The sequence below is a fragment of the Globicephala melas genome, chromosome 16, assembly GCF_963455315.2.
Source record: "Globicephala melas chromosome 16, mGloMel1.2, whole genome shotgun sequence".
Lineage (NCBI taxonomy): Eukaryota > Metazoa > Chordata > Mammalia > Artiodactyla > Delphinidae > Globicephala > Globicephala melas.
This window is the reverse complement of record NC_083329.1, coordinates 80,260,695-80,281,268: the sequence shown is the minus strand read 5'-3', so window position 1 is coordinate 80,281,268 and position 20,574 is coordinate 80,260,695. Positions and strand designations below refer to the sequence as shown.

At 49.3% G+C, this 20,574-nt stretch overlaps 1 protein-coding gene across 3 annotated transcripts in view; it reads right to left on the bottom strand.

Moving 5' to 3' along the window:
- The window catches only part of SIPA1L2 (signal induced proliferation associated 1 like 2), a 219,740-nt gene that overhangs the window by 27,101 nt on the left and 172,065 nt on the right, over positions 1 to 20,574 (bottom strand). For all 3 annotated transcript variants that reach the window (XM_060285985.1, XM_060285984.2, XM_060285986.2), the window contains exons 10-16: positions 13,955 to 14,212; positions 12,130 to 12,213; positions 10,598 to 10,698; positions 10,130 to 10,233; positions 8,111 to 8,496; positions 3,351 to 3,575; positions 1,064 to 1,217 (exon numbers count right to left, since the gene is read on the bottom strand). In XM_060285985.1, the coding sequence (XP_060141968.1) occupies positions 1,064 to 1,217; positions 3,351 to 3,575; positions 8,111 to 8,496; positions 10,130 to 10,233; positions 10,598 to 10,698; positions 12,130 to 12,213; positions 13,955 to 14,212 (1,312 nt within the window). The remainder of the gene's footprint in view (positions 1 to 1,063; positions 1,218 to 3,350; positions 3,576 to 8,110; positions 8,497 to 10,129; positions 10,234 to 10,597; positions 10,699 to 12,129; positions 12,214 to 13,954; positions 14,213 to 20,574) is intronic.

Sequence of the window (20,574 nt, the reverse complement as noted above, 5' to 3'; positions counted from 1 at the left end):
TAGTATCTCATGAGAGTGTTATTCTAAGAACACAATTAGGTTAATTGCAGCATCGTTTTATTATAGGGAAGACGGTAGCACAAAGCCTTGCCGTTTATCTTGATCACAGTCAAGATGGCCATGCCTGACTTTTTTCTTTTCATGTGGACAAGAGAGCGCTGAATTAGAAGGGAGAAAGGCCTGCATTCCTCGGCTGACTCTGCCCCCAAGTATTTATGCGAACGTCACACTTCATCAGTTGGGGCCTCAGTTACTTGCCAGAAGAGGAGATTGGGCTGGATTACCTGGGAGTCCTTTTTCACTTTCCATTACTTAACAAAGTGGTTTAAGAGACTGTAATAACACATAATAAAACTAAAACTAATAAGGACAGTAAAGTCATCTAATGGTAGCGAGGGTCTGCGCCCTGGTCATGAAGCTGTGCCCTCGAACGTGAGGTTGGTTTGTGAGACTGACGCGTGGCCTTTCCTTGTGGGTGGGCACGGTTTACAAGCATGGGGCAGGTGCCATCTGATTTACGATGCCAGGCGGTACAGTACCTAAGTCCAGCCCATTTCTGGAACAGGATTACACCCAAGCAGGATGGCTTGGAGAACTCTATCCTTGGTACAAGTTCCGGAGCAAAAGCCAGGCGGTGTGAATTTTAACAGCTACTATTTCTGATGACCTGTTATATCCGGGTCCTCTGTGAAGTTGGTTCTTATCTTGGCTGTAACTCTGTATACATTTATCATTGCTTCCTTTTTTCAGAGGACGACGCTGGGCCAAGCGATTAAGTCACATGAACAAAATCACACGGCCGATGGTCACTGCAGCCGAGAACTGAGGCCAGGCCCGCCTGCCTCTAGCTTCCTCTGTCCGTCTAGAAAGCTGCCCTTCCTGACCTCTCCCAGGCTCACTCTGCTTCCTGGGGGAATAACAGTGAAAATGGCCAACCGGGCACAGAGCTGTAGGTAGGATCACGAGAGAGGCCACGTGTGGGAGAACTCTGGAAGCCCCGGCGTCTCTTTACGCTTTTCCTTAGTGTTTCCGGTCACTTCAAAGCTACACAAAAGTCACTAACCTTTCTCCTCCCCTCCTCCACTGAGGGGCTGTCGGGAAGCATCAATTTCAGAAAGTCTTCTTTGGAGAGCACGTGCTGAGTTTCTGAGACATCATCTCCCACCACTGCCTGCTGCTGAGCTGAGGCGGACAGCAGACCCATCTCACCATACAGCCTGGTGAAACAAGGCAGAAGGAAAATGAAGGTGAGTCATCAGCCTATCTGTAAAACGCCGGTAGCCTTATGAATTAAAATCCAGTCACCAGCTTCACCCACCACGTTCATACACACAGAAACTCGCTGACTCACTTCTGCTGCATTTCTCCCAGATCCCCGTGCCATCCTACGTTTGTGAAATGAGTGCAAACTTAGGTTTCTGAATAATGCAGAACAAATCAGATCCCCAAAGCCCTGAATGAGAAAAACATAGAGCCAAATTTTCAAATAAGGCTGTGTCTTCCCTTTCCTAACCTGTGTCAGAAAACACAGTTTCAATAATTCATCGGAGATTATCTCGTGTTCTTCGAAGGAAGCCTGGTGCCTGTCCGGAATTTGAGAAAGCCCTTCCCTTGTGGCTGGGCAACCCCACGCACCGTCCACCCTGCAACACGGAGAGCCAGACCCCGGGGAACCTGATGTTGAACAGTAATCCATCCGGGTGCATGCCAAGCATTTTTATTATCAGCCATTTCGCAAAGCCGTTTGAATAAATGAAGCAGCTATCCCCCTTGATTATCAGTATATAGAAATGTATTTATGGACAACAGAAGACTGCCTAGCCGAATTACTGTTTTCAGCTCTTTTCCAGAGAGAAAACTGGGGAGTCGTTTTTAAAAGGTTTGGTCTGCAAATGTAATCTGAGCCACGGAACGTTCCTGAAGACACGGTGGGTGAGGAACCAGGGGCTGTACTGTCAGCCGAGGCGGACGGGCCGCACAACCTGAAACGTGATGCTCCAGGAACCACGGCCCAGGGCGGCAGCTTGCTGAGGATGACCTGTGTGTGACTGTCCTGCATCACCGAGATGACCCCATCTCCAAAGCCAGGCTACTGTGTTGCAGGGTGACGGCTCACTGGGGAATTATCAGGATATGAAACTCACATGAACATGCTCAAAATTAAGAACGATTTATCGGAACTCGCTACGTCTCTTGCTTTGTTCCTGAGGTAGGTCAGGTTTCCCGAACTTTTCGGCTCTGTAAGCAGCAGCAGCGCTGACGTCATGAAAGCAGTGACTGGGGAAGAAGCTTTCAAAACTTTTAAATGTGACTGAAGATGTGGTTGGCTTGGGAGCTAAAAAAGAACCCAAGACCCGGGGGATGGGGGCTCTGCACGGAACCCCCGTGGGAAGACACACCATGGAGGGTTTGTGACGAGGCCGTCACACGTGCCCAGCTGTGGGCCCTGAGATTCGGGGGTAGACGTGCTCAAGAGCTCCAGGCCCTATCTGCTTTGGGAAAGACGTAGGGAAGAAAAAAACAAACCCAGGTCTCATCAGTAACTGCTGGGATAATAAGGTAACACCGAAAATCACTAATAAAATGCACTATTCCAGTTCCCTATGTGTTTAAGTAAAAATTGCTAGCCTTTTTTCCTGCTAACTTAGTGACTTTATTAAAATTGACAAATGATACGTCAATAAGTATGCTCCGAGGGTCTACTACGTGTGTCACGAGGACGTACAGAGGTGAGGAGGACATGGTACGTGAATATAAAAGCAAGGAACAGAAATTTGTTTTAGGGACTTCGCTGGTGGTGCAGTGGTTAAGAATCTGCCTGCCAACGCAGGAGACACGGGTTCGAGCCCTGGTCAGAAAAGATCCCATATGCCGCGGAGCAACTAAGCCCGTGTGCCACAACTACGGAGCCTGCGCTCTAGAGCCCACGAGCCACAACTACTGAGCCCACGAGCCACAACTACTAAAGCCCGTGTGCCTAGAGCCCGTGCTCCATGACAAGAGAAGCCACTGCAATGAGAAGCCCGCGCACTGCAACAAAGAGTAGCCCCTGCTTGCCACATCTAGAGAAAGCCCGCGTGCAGCAAAGACCCAATGCAGCCAAAAATAAATAAAATAAAGAAATTTATATAAAAAAAAGAAATTTGTTTTAATTTTATATGAGAACATCAAAGAAAGGGAAGACTTTTAAAGAGAAATATAAATGCCAACATTTAAAGAGCTTTACCAAGATGTTTCTCGATTACTCTTTTTTAGAAAATCTGTTTCTACTGGGGGGAAAAATACATTAGCTTGGTCCATGCCCCAGATGCCCAAGGTTTGCCTAGAGAAGAGCCCCCCGGACACCTTACCCCTGACACTCAGCCACTTCGGGTTCCTCGGGTGGCGGGCTGTCTTCCGATTTCTTCCAGCCGATGACATATTTGTTCATGGCCCCTTGCCGGTGGTAGGCCTTGGACACGGACCCCGGGGCCTGTTGACTGCTGCTGTGAGACACGATGTACACTTTGGACGTATCCAGAGACCCACTAATTTTGGAACCGTGAGCTGAGGGGCTTCCTGAATGGCGTGAACCACTGGGGAGAAAAAGACAGAAGCCGCGATACAATCAGATCTCAGCGGTGCGGGCACGTTGCCAAACTCAGAGCCACCACGCACGACTCCTGTCCTTCTCTTGAGCAAAATCGGGCAGCGGGGGGCAGATGTGGCCGCCTCTCTGCCACGTGCCTTTGGAATGCCCTGCTTCCCACAGGCCAAGGGTGTTCATGTGCAAAGCTGTATGCCTGTGGCCAGAAGGATGTTCAAAGCCCAGTCAGGGGAAATCTAATAGAAAAATGGGCACCACAGTGATGCCTCAGAAGAAAAGAAACTCAAATGGTGAATAAACATAAGAGGAAGGGCTCAACCTCCGCCATCCCCAAGGAAACCAGTGCAAACCACTGCAGGATATCAGGGCACGCTCACCAGACTGGCAAAAATGGGAGCCTCTTATGATGAGAGTCCAGTGTTACCAGCACCTGGGGCAATGGTCACAAGCCCGGTGTGCTTTTCCATTTTCCTCATTCAGGCTTGATTAAAAATGTCTTTGACCCCAATAGTAAAATATTTTAAAGTTAAACTCTAAGAACAAATGCATGGAATCCATTTCACGAGCAACGTGGCGAGACCCCGTGTCTAGCAGCAGTAACGTGGCTCTAAAGGTTTCCTTTGAAGCAGATGAACATTCTAGAATGTTGGCAATAAGGTTTTCATGAATCCTTTCCTTCTAGACTCACGTTCTTATTTTAGAGTTTCACTGCCAACTCTCAATCCTTTACAAAGAGTAGAGTATGATGACATGAATAAGTGCAAACACCAGATAATCACATGAGCCATTTACAGGAGAAGCCAGAACATGGGTTTTTCTGCTTTGTTTTTTTGGCAGTTGACTTGTTTCACTTTGCAAAAGCTTGGTTAGCCTCCTATGAATACTGCTTTGTATTCTGAGCTCTTATCTAAGTGCCCTGCCCTCGTAGGGGAAAAAGAAAACAAACAACCAACCAAAACGGGTTTGCTGAATTAAAAGCATGGAGCGGCAGGGGCGCCGTCTTAATGGGTGGTGATTCCTGCACACCCCTCCCTCCAGCCCCGTCTCGCCTCGCACCAGTGCAGCTTGTCTTCAGGGGTCGTAAGTCCCCGTTCCCAGTTCTCAGTGCAATCCCGGAATCGCACCACAAACATAATGGACGCTTGCTCTACTCCTGGATGGCTGTTGGGAACGTGCGTGTGTGTGGTGGAGCTGGTGGGGGTGGCAGTGATGCTGGTGGTGGAAAACCAGAATCAGAGTATTAAGAATGTGTCATAGATGGTCTGGGAGCTGCGAAAAGCCGACCCTGGTGCCTCCTGTCTCCTTAGGCGACCCAAGGCACTGGGTTACTAACTCAATCAACAAGCATTTATCAACAGCCTTCTTAGACTTCCCTCCTTCACTCAACAAACATTCCAATGCTTGTCAAGTTCAAGGACCTGTATGTACCAAGTGCTGTGGCTACGGAGTGAAGGAGACAGGCCCAGGCTCTCTAGATGAGAGGAGGCAGCAGCCTGGGGTGAGATCCACACTGAGTACAAATCATGTCAACCAGGGTTGAGCGCTGAGAAGCAGCTAAGACATGGTGGGATACAGGAGTGCGTGGGCTGGAGGGGTGACTAGCCAGGGTGCTCGGCGCTGATGCCAGCCCCCAAGGGGCTCTCCTGCTCTCCTGTTCCCTGGACTGCGCCCAGTCACAACTGAGCCCCTGGGCAGCGGGCCTCAGCTCCGAGCTGACCACACACTCAGAGGCCGACGGTACTCATCAGCACAGGGAGTGTGCGTCCCGGTCTGGGTCCTGGCATTTCGGGATCTGCAGAGTCTCGGCACCACTGTGGTAGGTGGGTCCCTTGTGCACTAATGAGCCTTTTACCTCAACACGCTGACATTTCAAGTCTTATTTTACATGTAAAACTATTAATAGATAACACTTAAAAATACTTGAATATTTTAAAATTAAAAAAAAACTTAAAAATATTTGAAATCTTATTTTCTCTAGTTCTCCCATATGGGTGAGGGGACAGACAGGAGGAAGTGTTCAAAAGAGTTACTTTAATGATGAATTCCACATGAGCAAAAGCCTGCAACTGGAGTTGAAATGTGGCTTTAAAGTCACTGTCAACTAAGAAGGGCAAGAAAAAGGCACTTGGATGGGAAAGGAGCCCCTCACTCAGCACATGGCCCTTCTGCAACCGCTGTGCACATGTCCAGCGTAAAGGGGTGGAAAGAAGGAACGTCGACCAGAAACGCAATCTAGCAGTTTCCTGTGCTTTCTACGAGTCTGACCCATTACATTAATGAATGCTTAAGGTGTTCCAGAAAATTGACTTCAAATCCCTATAAATATCCTGACTGTATTCATAAAAGAAGGTGCTCTGAAAGCGGTTTCCACTGAAATTCTCCTCAACGGTAATACAAAATTCTGTTTGTGATGCCAATTACATCTCTCTAAGGCCGTATCAGGAAATCAGTCATTTTACAAAATCTTCTACACTCTGAACAAGACACCAGAAGATTATAAAATCCCAAGATGGTTTTTACAGCCTGGCCAATTCAAAACTGTCTCTGAAAGTAAGACAGGAATAATTCAGGTAACCAAAGCCACTGATAACACTTAAATATTATTTTAGTTAGTACTAAACCTATTTAAAGTCAAATTATTAAAGAGAACTGGTCAAAAGTAATAGGTGTCTCTACTTTGAAATAGGTTCCATATCCTGCACTCCGTCTGCCCAGGGGAAGAAGACAGAGCCTATGGTGGGTGCTCAGGGCGCCCTGTCTGCGTCTCCTCCCCCTTCCCCCAGGGACACAACCCTCTGATTTTCTTCCGAGGAAGTGGCTCTCTTCCCCAGTCTCCAGCTGCGTGGTTTGGCAGACTGACCCCCAGTCCCCCAGAGCACAGTGATTAAAGCCAAGAACACGTGAAGAGACACTGGTGGCAGGGCAGGGGGGCATGTCTGCAGAAACTTGAAAAGATCCGCACTTTCTTCCTGTGACGGGGAGCAGTAGCGCGGGAGGCCTGCAGGTGACACAGCAGGTGACACAGCCATTCTCACCGCTGAGATTTCAGGGCCGTCCTGCCGAGCCCACGGACCGGGGGGACCTGGTCTCAGGTGACATCATGTGAGCTGCTGTGTCAAAGCAGAACCTTCACAGTTCTGGCCCGTGGGGTTCCATAAGCCAAAATACTACCTTCGCTGTGTGAGCTAATTCGTGTGCAGTTTTCTTTAACTTGTCACATAAATGCCCTCGAATGACACAAATGATGTAAATGTAAGACACAGACGACGACGTTAGCGACAGGAGAAGGAAACCAGAAAGGCGGCAGTGAGCACGTGTGTGCAGGCACCCTCGTGTTTTAGGTTTGTGCAAGAAAAATTAATCTACGGTAATTTTCCGGGACTTAGAAGTTTAAAACGTTTTTTCAAACAAGATCAGACATCACATGACATCAGTCATGAAAATAACAGCACCGCTGATGAGGTCTCGGCCTCGACTGAGACGAAAGCCGGAGCGATGCATGTGTCTGCTCTGTGGTCACAGCTACTCTCCCTTCTGCCCGGCGGTTCGTCCCCCCCGGCTCGGCAGTGGCCGCGTGAGGACGGGCAGAAGGTCAGAGGGCAGCGGGCTCGGCCTGGGTGAAGGCGGCCGAGGAGAACAGAGGCCGGCGCTGGGAACCCCACGGCCAGCCTCAAGCACCATCGCTGGAGAAGTACCTCTGCCACGGCCTTAGGGACCTGGAAGGATAATCCCATCCGTGTTCATCTGACTGCCCTCCAGCAGCTAGAAGAGTTCTGAGGAAAAGTCAGACAGTCACTCAGAGCTGAAGCAGGGAGACAGCAAGGAAAACGAGAGCGGTCGTCGGTGTGCAGTAAATTCTACGCGCGGCCAAACCTGAATGAAAGCGTTTCTCTGCCTGGTCTTTGAAGGGAGGAATCACCAATTATGAGTTTTAAAGTCTCTGTACAGACGTATGTCAAACAGGAGTTTAAAACTACTCATAGCTACATACTGCACATTCGTAGTTAGAATACAATTCCTTTACATTTAGCTAGTCTTTTTTTTTTAATTGGACTGTCACTGTGAACATACTTCCATTGGTGCACACGCTGGTGAGAGGGGGCCCGCGGACCAGGGGAGAGCGGGGCACGGGCCTTCGGAGGGCCGACGAGAGGCCACCCCCCGCCCCCCGTCACTGCCCACCATCCCCTGAGCGCTGTCCAGCTTGCCGTCTCCCGAAAATCAGGGACCACAGGTTGAACTGGGAGAGAGAGATGAGTGGTCTGATAAGGGCCATGAGCATCTCTGTTTAGTTTTCTCTCAACTTTCAAGAGAAAGGAAGATAGAATCACAAACGTATTCGTGTGCACATTTCAAAGGAGACTCTGGAAGCAAGCATCTCCTCTGAAGTCAGGCCGCGTGGCACACAGGTGGCAATGACCTCAGGTGCCTGCTGGTCCTATTTCGGGCCCCTCTCCCACCCCAGCGCAGGCGACGGCGCCCAGGGTGCCCGGAGCGGGCGCCGGTGGCGGCGCGGGGACTTACCTGGAGTGGGATGAGATCTCGCTGAGGTCGCCCAGGCTGCCGTCGGCAGCATGGCCGGCGGAGATGCTGGGCGCATAGCCGTGGACCGCGTACATCTTGGCCTGCTCGTCGTCGGGCCCCGGGATGTCCGAGTCAGCCCACTGCTCCGCCTGCCCGTGGACCAGGGACCTGCTGCCCGCCAGGTGCACGGGGCCGAGGACCGTGGCGGGCATGCATGGGGCCGTGTCGATGCCACTGTCCGTGGAGGCGCCCTTGATGTACGTAAGCCCCGGCAACTCGGGGTCCATCAGGTCCCCGGACCCAAAGTGCTTGTCATCGCTGTTGCCAGAGGTGTCGCTGGAGAGTGTGTTGCTGCTGGAATGGCTGGGGCAGCTTTTCTCCCCAATCTTGAGAAGAAAGAGAAACGGAAAGGCTTCCAACAAATCCCACACTTTGCTTCTTCGTGAAGAGGTCATTCCCCGCCCCCACCAGACTCAGGAAGCTACAAACCAGATGATTTCACCCGAACCCCTTCTGCTCACTTGTCAGTGAGAGGCAAGGAAAGAACTTCCTTTTAAAAAATATCCTGGTTTCATGCAAAAGTCGCCCTGAGGCATAATTCCTCCCATCATTCATCTTAATCTAAATGGGTATCTTTTCAAGTCTTTGTTCAATCACTTGTGCATGAAACGCCAAAGTATTGCCAGGGTGTCGCTAACCAGAAAGTAATCAACGAAGGTTACAGAAGCTGAGAAAGCACGTGGGGAATCAATAAAAGGAGGACAGCAGCCTTTCCTCCAGAAGATGCTCCTACGACGAATGACAGGGCCAGCCCTGCGTTTGGGGCTGAAGACCCAGGTCTGAATCACAGCGATGGGGCTTTGGACAGCCGCTCGATCCCTCCCTCTGCTTATTACTCTAAGCCCAGCGATCACAGCATGGACCCAACCAGCTCACGTGCAGAAGCACGGTGTAAGTGCGGGCCACAGGCCCCAGGGCCCAAGTCGGGGCAGCCCCGGGGGGCGGACGAGATGGGGTGCTCTCGGGAGTGCTCTGCGATCCCAAGAGAACAGGGTAAATGTCCCCGTCTGAGGATGTCCTGGTACAGACATGGCCCCTCTCCTCAGGCTGGGAAAACTAACGAGGCCCAAATCGTCAGTCGTGAGACCCAGCCGAGCCCCGATCTATTTTCGAGTGGTTTGGCCTTTCCTCCCTTCCTATCACATCCTTAAGCAACTCCTCTTGCCCTTTGTTATCACACATGGATCTTCTGTGCAGGCGGCACTGAGCGGCTCCACGAGGCTCGAGACGAGGTGGGGATACAGCTGAGAGACGGAGGCCACGTGTTCGCAGGTAACACTCGGCTAGCTCTACAGCTGGCCGGTGACGCACGGAGGAGACGGAAAGGAACAACTCAGCTCAAGGCCTGATCAAACGCCCACAGGTTCTGAAAAATCAGCTGCTTTGTAAGGTTGGCCTCATTTGGCAACAACTACAGTTCCTGTTTTCACGTTTAACTGGAAGTTTTATTTCACTGAGCTACAGTCACCGACATGGCCCGCTTTTTCATTTCTGCGGAAAGTAAACCAAACCACGCGGGCACTGTGGGAACACCGGCTGCCTGTCAGTTGGCTGGGGCTGGTATTACTGCGCACCATCTGCGGCTGTCCACTGAGCCTCGGGCAGAGTGGCGCCCACCACACACCCCGCTCCACAGGTTCCGCTTCTGTGCTGTGCCCACAAGTGGGTCAGAGTTAACAGGTTAAAAATACCAAGGATCAAAGGCTGAGTCTACAATCTTGGCTCTGCCAATAATTTACGGTATGACCTTTCTTTGTGGTCCTTTATAAATCAAGGAGGAAAAAAAAAACCAAAAAAACCCTTAGCTTTTCATTTAGTTTTTTTTTTTTCCCCTCCACCCAAGAGCCTTGTGAGGTAGAAGACACCCCTGAGAATGCCTGGCAACAACGGTACTAAACCGCGTGTGCTGAGATGATCACAAGGGCCGAAGGAACGCCAGTGCACGAGGAAAGGACTCACGTGAGAAAGCTTATTGGGGGAATCCTTGCAGCCTCCATCGTTCTGCAGGCCTCTTTCTTTATAGGAGCTCAGGACTTTGGGAGGCGGGCCGTGCCACTTGGTTTCTGTCACAAAGAGATAGAAGACTTAACATTTCATTTCTCGTGTTAACGAAGGAGCGAAGAAATGCAGGAGCCGAACGAATGGTTCAGTGACCGCGAAGAGGACTGTGGTTCTAGGACCTTCTCCCGGTCCTGCCGATGGAGACACCCTGGAGCAGGCAGAACTGCCCACAACGCTCACGGTCTGTTCCCCAGGCACCACCCGCCGTGACCACGTCCCAGACGACTTCGCGAGGTCCAGCGGCCAACTCGCACAGGGCGGGATGCAGCTGACCACGTCTTTCAGACGTGCACGGCTGAAAGAACGAGTGATGGGGGAGGGAGGGGGCAGGAGGGAGGGGCGCCTCGGGGCAGGGGTCCTTGTTACCGGGGTGTCTGCTTCCTTCCATGGCGTCCTCCCGCTCCCTGGCCCCTTCACATTCCAAAGGGCCGGAGCCCTGGTGCTCAAGCAGCAGGGGAGACTGGCACCTGGAAAGAACACAGAGCTGAGCCCGCCTTGCCCCCCATCATCCCACCACTGTCCCGTGTGTGTGCTGGCTCCCCGAGGGGCAATCCCAGGGACCCCTAAACAGAGGCTGTCTCTGGCAGATGGAAATGCAGTCTGCCAGCCCAGCCCTGCCTGAGAGACTTAGAACATCTGGAACTGGGGGCTCTCGTTTCACCACTGGGTCCATAGAGGCACCTGGATGACACTGTTTACAGATAAAGGCGGTGGCCGACGCCAGGGGATGGAGGGACTGTCTGGGGTCAGACGGCTCGTCCCTGATGGGCTGAGGAGGGGCTCACTGCTTTTGCTGTCGCTGTTTCTCTTGTGCACTGATACTTTCTTATATCAAAGTTTTTAAGGAAAAAGAAAATCAGGTTGATTGGCGCTAGACTACATCCAGGTGGACTTTATTTTATGAAAACCCCCAAATAGGACAATTCACTCTTCCAAAAGAAACTGCAGAAAACTTATTCACGTTACAAAGGGACACTTACTTACAGAATCCCAGTTACAGACCCCGGTTTGCAGAAAAAGCCAGAAGTGGTTTTTCCATTGACAGAAAAGACTCCCCTCTACTTTAAAAATGCAACTCAACAGAGAAACATTTCTTGAAGTACCACTTTTAAGAACCCCCTCTAGGATCTAAGGTAGGGAATGCATGGAACTCGGACCGCAAAGCTCTACTTCTCAGCCCAAACCAGAAGGAAGGAGCATGCCGGGGAGAGACGTTTCCCTGGGCACATGCGAGAGCAGTAATGGAAGGTTCTCTGGTCCGGTGAAAAGCCTCCCCGGCTGACCTGGCCGTTCTCTTGTCTAATCAGTACAGCCAGCGCCTTTGAGCAGCAGAGACAACACTGGGCCCCAGCAGCACACAGAAACACTGCTGCCCTGAGCCAGGCCCGCATCTCCATGGGAAAGCACACCCGCCCCGCTGTTTCCCCTGACTGACTGTATCAGCAAATTCTGTGTCCTGTTCACAGGTGCCCTCAGGGTCCTAGATGCTCTGCTCACACACTACAAGGGACCTGCTAAATCTGCCTTCTCTGATTCTAGGCTGGGTTTGGGAGAGAAAACGCCTGCAAGAGAGGCTGTGAATTTATTCCTCGTCAGCAGTTCAAGTGAAGGGAAACTCCCAAGGGCCATCGCCCACAGGGTCTCCAAATCCTTAACGTTTACATGTTCAGACAGACTCTCCCTTATTTTAAAAAAAAAAAATCAGACAAGCTCAGAATACAGACAAATGAGTGCCACCTCCATAGAAATGATGAGCTATCCAGCCTGGATGTACCCGTCCTACCAAAGGTCTTCATTTCTCTGTCCCCCAGTGGCCTCGTGCACAGTAAGCGCTTCTGAACGTGCCCCACAAACCAGTGCCCCCCAGGGGCCCGCAGAAAGGTGAAAGTGAGCGGTACCCGTCGTATCCAGCTTGTGGTCTCCAGGGTCCGCTCCCGCCGGGTCCGGGATCACTGGAGGAGGACTGGTTGCTGGGTGAACTTCTGAAAGGTTGACTAGAATCAGTAACCGGGCCCTGAGGGGTCTGCAGGCTGCCAACTTCCTGACCTGGCTTGTTTTGTTTTACAAGTGAATTCATTTTTCAGTGATGAAGAAAAGCAGAAACACGCATCGCAGTCGTGGACAAATGAACTAAGAATTGGTGATGCCATGAGATTTCAGGTGGTTTATGGTTGGTAATTTATTATAAGAAAGAGATGTGGCGGAAACAAGGCTTCACCATCTGAAGAATTCAAGCACAGCTAATGATGCCAGTGAAACACGCGGAACCCCCAAGAGCACAGAATTATGAAAACATCACTACTACTTGGTCTGTGAGACTTAATGCAAGGCACGTTGTGGTTCTATATTTAAAATCCATACAGAGAGAAAACCCTAAATTTCTGGCAAAGCCATGTACTTCCACACATCGACTGAATGCCATCCTATTTATTTCAGACACACAAAAATGAATGATCGTCGTGAGAATTCACTTGATGAAGATGTGCGCGCCAACTTCCCTGTTGCTATTAGAACCCTTCCTTATAAGTTACTAAATTCTATGCTAATAAGGGACGTTCTGCAGACCCCTTTCCTTCCAGATGTCACCCTTTTCACCTGGGCTATGTACTATGTGCATTTCTCTGAATATGGGAAGTTTATAAACTCAGCAGACCTTTGAGAAGAGACCAAGAGCCCAGATGACTTAGTGTCAAGTTGAAGTAACACCATTCCTGCACTCACTCTTAGAAGAACAGACTGGAGGAAGCAGAGGAAGACCACATGTTTTCATCTTAGCAATTATTATTAATGCCTGTATAGGCTCCCTATGTGCCAGGAATGGTTCTAAGCAGTTCACCTCTCTTGATTGACTCAACTGTCCTAATGCCCTGTGGAGGTCTCTATTATTGCTAAATTGATTTTTCAGACGAGGAAACTGGAGACTGGGAGAGGCCGAGTAACAGGCCAAGGTGATGACCCGTCAAGCAAACAGCCTGGCCCAGCGTCTGCTTACGGCGTATGCTCTATTAGACGAGAGCCTGACAAGACATTCGGAGGAAACTCACGGTGTCTCCATGGCCCATAAGATATGCGAAAGTTAAAACAAAAGGAGGAGGAATCAACAACCACAACAAAACAAATTTACTACGTTGTTCACTTAAAACTACCTTTGCGAATTATGCAACCCCCGAAAATTCTCACGAGCTTCTAATGCTGTTGGATTTAACTTTTAAACGAGTGCATTCTCTCAGGGAAAAACTTAATTTTAAGCTCAACTCCCTTTGCTTAAAATGAGAGAGAAAAACAAACAGATGCTGATGATCCTAGGACCTCTGAAAATACCACACCCACGAGGGTGATGGGATTTCATCGCTGATTCTGCGGCTTTCTTTATACTCAAACTGTCCATATTTATCTAGACGCTCCTGCAAAATGGTTTCTCGGATATCTTTCCCGAGACGGTGTGGAGAGCGGGTTGATAGGAGGATCGCGGTGGAGAGGGATGGCCGTGGCCCTGGGGGGCAGCGTCCGTGGGGAGGACCTGCACGCCATCAGCATCATTGCTGGGCCGGGAACCCAAGCACCCCAGCATCTGGGGCCCGCCTGGCCACCCTGCCTGCCCTCTTGGTCAGAACAAGCTAACTCAGAAATGATTAAGCCACATAAAAGTCCCCCTGACCCTCTGAAGTTCTAGCTGCAAGAGCTTGACAAGGGCCGCCCTTGAGGAAGCGGTACCAGCCTTACCTGGTGCCGTCGGGCAGCTTCCGGTCAAAGGAGGTGCTGCGTGGGATGGCGGCCTGGGTCTGTGGGAGCAGCGGCTGGCACTGCAGCCTGTCAGGCGTGCCGGGCACCGGGGAGGCCCTGGGCAGGGGCTGCAGGGCGGGCGTGGGCACTCGGTGCCACGTGGTGTTCCTCCGGAAGGGGGTCTTGTACTCACAGGGGGTGCCCTCGCTGTCGAGCTTGTACTCCACCATGGGGATCCGGCAGAGCTCCGAACACCCTCTGTGAAGCCAAGAAGAGATGGTCGGGGGGTGCTCAGCGCCGAGCCCTCAGCACCGTCACCCGCAACCGCACACGTGCTTCTCGCGGCGCACAGACAGTGATGCAGAGCCATCACCCTCAGGAGCAGCCCTGGCGACGGTGACCTTGTCTGTTCACCCCCCAGCACGGGTCAGGAGGAGGCGGTCTCGCGCCCGTGGCTCTGATTAACCGACAGATACACCTGTCAGGTGTTTCATTCATAGGCTCTGTCTCTCCAGGTAGCCTGCAAACTTCGTGGACAGACTGCCATATATCTTTAACCACTTTGCATACACTGAATCATCTGCATTGAACATGGGTGATAGATAAACTTTAATCGATGAAAAACGCCTCATACATAATCTAAACAGATAGCTGAAAGTACAGTTGTATCATCGGGTCACATGTTATACCAAGTCTGAGAAAAGTGAAAAACAAACTTCGCAAAAGCTGTCACAGTCAAGGGAAAGCCGGAGTGTCCATCCTGCCAAAGTCACGTGTGGTCTTAGTTACACGGTCACTCCCACGGGTCCTCACAAGGTCATCTCCTGTGGGCTCAAATGATCAGTCAGGGATGTAAGACCCTTTAGCCTGAAAAATGTGATCTCAGACATCCCTCAAGTTACACCATGCACATAGTGCTACTGACTTGACCAGAGTGACCTGCAAAGCCAGCTGGTGCTGTTTGGCCAGGACACAGGAAGCCTCAGTAAGTCTCAGATTTGAGTGTCAGGGTAAATCATCCCAAGTTACCACATGAATGAAGCCATGCCTCTATCTAGACGTTCCGGAGTCAGCGGAAAAACTTTCTCATATTCACTCTAAGAAATCTATTAAGGCGATAAGGTATCGCTCTTTAAACAGGAGACTTTCATCCTCAAGATGGTGGAGTAAAACTTTTCAGAATCATTACAAAAGAACAAAGAGAACAAAAACCAAAACCAAAATGGACCATCAACAAAACTTGGAGACACCAAAACACAGTATATAAAGATGGAAGGCAATATCGAGACTGGAAAATCTATAGAGAAGGACAGTAGATAAGCTGTCACCTAGGACTGGGGATGGGAATAGAGAGTGTCTCTAAGGCAGAACAAGGTTTCTTTTTCAGATGATTAGGATTTTCTAAAATTAGAATGGGGTGATGGTTGCACAACTCTGAAAATATTCTAAAAATGGGTAAATGCTATGGTGTGTTAACTAGATTTTAATAAATTTCATGAATTAAAAAAAAAAAAAGATGCAAGGCAAATGGGAGAACGTCAATGGTGGAGCAGAGAAAGGCAAACCCAAGGGTGTCCAGAGGGGAAGACAAAGAGAAGCACGACCATCCCCTTGCACACTTAAACAGGTGCAGGAACAGAGATGCCACAGAGAGCGGAAGGGGAAGGGAAGGAGTGAGCAGAGAAAAGTGTGACGCTGGGGTCCAGGCGGCACTGGGCCCCGCCTGGCAATACCCACCCCCGCCTCTAGAGGGCAGGAGCAACGGTCTCGAGAACCCAACCTGAAAGGAGGGACTCAAGGTCACGAGGTATCCAGAAGAGCACAGCTGAAAACAAAAGGTGAAGTAAAAGCTTCATTGGAAACGAGACCCCGAGTTGCTCCTTCCTCCAAACCCAGCTTCAGGGTCACGCCTCAAATAATAGGGATCTTTCTCCAGAGTAAAGACAAGCAGGTGTACACCACCTGATCACCCTGCCATGAGGCTCACCACCCTCAGAGAGAGAGAAGGAACTTCTGAAATTTAAAAAGTGGATGGCTAAAATTCAAAATAAAAAATCCAGTAAGACAGGTGGAAGGTAAACTGAGGAACTCGCCCAACACGTTACAGGAGAGCAAATGCAAGAAAATTCAAGTTCAATCCCAGAAGTCTAACATCCACCTAACAGAGAAAGAGAAGAGAGAGAAAAAGGTGGGAAGAAATGATTAAGAAATAATACAAGAGGGCTTCCCTGGTGGCGCAGTGGTTGAGAGTCCGCCTGCCGATGCAGGGGACGCGGGTTCGTGCCCCGGTCCGGGAGGATCCCACATGCCGCGGAGCGGCTGGGCCCGTGAGCCATGGCCGCTGAGCCTGCATGTCCGGAGCCTGTGCTCCGCAACGGGAGAGGCCGCAGCAGTGAGAGGCCCGCGTACCGCAAAAAAAAAAAAAAAAAAGAAAAGAAAAAAGAAATAATACAAGAAAATTTCCAGAATAAAAAGATAGGTAAAACCAGATTTGACGGTCTCTAGTAGAATGAATGGAAAAAAGGTCCGTATCAAGACGTATTACTGTGGAATTCAGAGTCCTGGGTTAAAGCAGAGAGCCTAAGTGTCTGGTGCAGAGCCCACACAAAGGCCTGGGTCACTGAACGGTCCGTTCTTCTCAACAGCAATGCTGGGTGAAAGGTTCTCACCTGTCAAATCAACAGTACTTGGAGCTTGGGACGGAGAGAGGGATAGAAACCAAAAACGATGCTCTGCTTTTTGGCTTGGGAAACCGAATGGATGGTGGTGCCACGCTTTGAGAACAGAAGAAATGAACTGAATAAAGCATCCTAAGGAGATACGCATGCCTGTTACACAGAATGGGGCAAGGGCTATCTCTTTACCAGTAAACTTGACCTCCTATCTCTTATTTTAACCCTCCTTCCCCCAAAGCAAAATTCACCTCTCTTTATCTAAGCAAGTTTAAATTACTCTTGATTTACTGAATGTGCTAAGTTACTGGTCAAATTTAATTAAGTCGAGATTTACATTGGATTGCATTTTTTTAAATAAAATGCCAAGACGCTACAATTTTTTGCTCACGGACATACTGTTTCCAAGTGTTTTTCTATTTAACTAGATACCACATCCCCTGGGACTACTGACTCGTGCATACGGCCAATGATGTAATCAGAAATCATAAAGGTGGGATATTAGTATACATCAAAACATCAAGAAAACCGACTCTTGTAGTCCCCCGGAACTGATGCTGTAAGCAAGTCACTGGATGTTCAGGTGAGCCTCAGGCTTTGGTGTCTCAAAGGCTGAAGCTGTCTGAATCGTCCAAGTCAAGGAATCTCTAACAGAGACCAACCAAAGTGACAGGTCCCGGAGTTATGTTTTGAATGAAAGGCAAGTGAACCTTGAATCCTAGGGACTAAAGGGCATCTTGCATTTCCAGTGTTTGCTTGGGTTCCCAGTTGATTGGGTTTGGTTTAAAAAGAAAGAATGAGGGGCTTCCCTGGTGGCGCAGTGGTTAAGAATCCACCTGCCGATGCAGGGGACGCGGGTTCGAGCCCTGGTCCAGGAAGATCCCACATGCTGCAGAGCAACTGGGCCCGTGTGCCACAACTACTGCGCCTGCGCTCTAGAGCCTGTGAGCCACAACTACTGGAGCCCGCGCGCCTAGAGCCCGTGGTCTGCAATAAGAGAAGCCACCGCAATGAGAAGCCCACACACCACAACAAAAAGTAGCCCCCACATAGCAACGAAGACCCAATGCGGCCAAAAATAAAAAAACCAAATAAATGTATTAAAAAAAATTAAAAAATTAAAAGAAAGAATGAGAAAAGAGAAGGCAGATGGCTGGGTAGTACGGGGTCTAATTCATGCTCATAGATTGTAGTCTTCTGTAAGATGCTGTAATTTAGCTTCAATCTTGGATGAAAAAAATGTTATATAAATGCATAATCATGAGTAATATTTGAGAGACCGCTGACAAAAACTCGTGCCATGCATTAGACTGAAGCGAGAGTCAGGGCTGAATATTTCATTTCCAACCTCTCGCACAAGGTCATATGTAAATGATCTTTTAATACTAAACACGGGCATTCTTTTGCCCTGATAAAAATCAGCTTAAAGAATGACTTTATTTTAAAATCAAAATTAATTCTGTTATGACACTTTTACAGTAACTACTCTTACAAAAGAGATTTTTGCTTTGTTTACTTCTATGACCAACACATCCAATAAACATCACTAATTATAACATATCATCAAACCTAGTCAAACTCAGCTCTGCTCCAGAAGTATGAGGAAGTCCTTGAAGGATACATATGGAAATTCAACCAATTTTTAGGGAAATGGGAAGAGGTGTAGAATAAGAATTACACATTAGTCTGCAGAGGGGCTCACACTCCAGCAGGTGCCAGGAACTGCACCTGCCCTTGAGCACACTTCTCTCTCCCCCTGGGGTGGCCGGAGCACAGGACGCCAGGCAAGATCTCGGCTCATCTGAGCATCCAACCTGGCACTGCTGTGAAGGGCATACGGCACACATTTCTGGGAAGTAAAGGCCAATTCAAACCCAAACCGACCAAGTGCAAAAAAGACAGCACAAGAAGTCATCTCTGAACAAGTGAGCTGCTAATCTTGTGTGCAACTGAACCATGTTCTGAAGAAAAGACTTAAGTCTTTTGCTTTCCCGCACTGGTGCAGAAATCCAGACCTCACTGATCAACGTGCTCCACCTCCTTTCGACACACCAAATCGAGTCAATGGATGTGAATGGCATTTCTAGCTTCTGGCACCATTTTTTCTTTTTTGCGGTACGCGGGCCTCTCACTGTTGTGGCCTCTCCCGTTGCGGAGCACAGGCTCCGGACGCGCAGGCCCAGCGGCCATGGCTCACGGGCCCAGCCACTCCGCGGCATGTGGGATCTTCCCGGACTGGGGCACGAACCCGTGTCGCCTGCATCGGCAGGCGGACTCTCAACCACTGCGCCACCAGGGAAGCCCAATAAACATAATTTTTAACACTGCTTGTCTAGCCAGTAACTTTTCTGAGGCTAATAATCTCTCTCAGTCATCTATCCTGGAAGGGAAGACATTCTATAGACCAAGAACATCATAAAAAACGTGCCGGTTAAAAATGCGACACTACAAAACTGTAAGAATAACAAGTGGTTCCGTGAGTTGCAGCCCTCAGAGGACCTTACGTTTGACTGCTTTAATCTGACAAACAATCCCGTTGTCCCTCTAAACCTGGCACTGTGGACTCCACAGGATGGCTTATTCCTTCCTGTACGAGGGACACTCAGTAACGTCTTCACATCCACACGCATCTGTGCTCTCCTCTGCTTCCTGAAGCTCCCGAGACCAGGGTTTCCCACCTGTAGATTTCTAGGCTGTGGCTGCTCCCACATCCCGGCTTCTGGGCACGGCCAGCGCAAAGGTGGTGTCCTCTCTAGTCACAGCTAACAGGCACCCACGCTCACTGCCCAGCACTGTAGCTCTAGACGCACAACTTCAGAGACACCAGCAAGGTCCCCAAGATGGCATCATTCCTTTCAAATGATACCTCCAGTCTCCCAGAAACACCCTCCATTTAGCACCAATAAATGGGTGCCTGAAGCAGAATCGCTGCTGGCCAGGTTGTGGATCAGCTCTTTCAAGGAGCCATTCAACCACAGCAGCCTGGCCATCGGGACCATCACTGTCTGAGCCCAGCCAAGCTGCAGAGTGTTCTCTATTCACTTCCAGCAGGAACCCTCTACAGCAATCAAACTGTTCTCCACTGAAGAGAGACGTCTATGCCCTGGGCTCAAAACCCAACGTGTAGCTCAGAAATGGGACAATCTCTTTGGACCCACGCTTCTCCTCCTGCAAGCAGAATGGTGACAGCAGAGGGTGTGTCGAGATTAAATTATATGAAGTACACAAGCTTCCCAAAGCAACGGCTTCAAAGAAAGAAGTTAGTTTCAAACGGATACTATTAATTGTTGCTTCTATAGAGACAGCCAATATAAAACAGCAAAAGGCCCATACGCTTTCCTGAAAGTTCTTTCTAGATAATATATATTTATAGAATTATAGAATTGTGAAGTTTAACTTAATGTAACAATTGGAAGTACAGAAAAGTTTAGAGCTGTGAAGTTCCCTTCGTGTACATTCATCTGTGGAAGAATGCATCATTACCCCGTTACTTTCTTCTTTCATCTTATATCAAAGTAGGACCCGTGACTTTCAAAAACGATGAAAGGGGAAATGTCCTAGGGATAATAAATAGGGATAAATACTTTTGAAGAGTAACAACAACAATAACAAAAAAAATCCCCCAAACCTAGAGAACTGAGAAAAGTTTAAAGGAACAAGACATATTCTTTTTGTTCAAAAAAGTTGAATAAATTAGCAGGACGTGGAGTGGGTAAACCATGGACCCACAGCACAGCTTAATCATGTAATTACAACTTGCAATTACTCTGAAATTGCCTGTTGGTTTCACTTTGTTTGGTGGCGTCACAGCAAACCTTCACCTGAACCCACTAATCTAGTGACGTCTTCCAACATACTGCGATGTTATCCGTTACTTCTAACCCACACTTCCCTTGTGTGACACTTTACAGGTTTCCACCTACACTACACCATTTCAATTTCACAAAA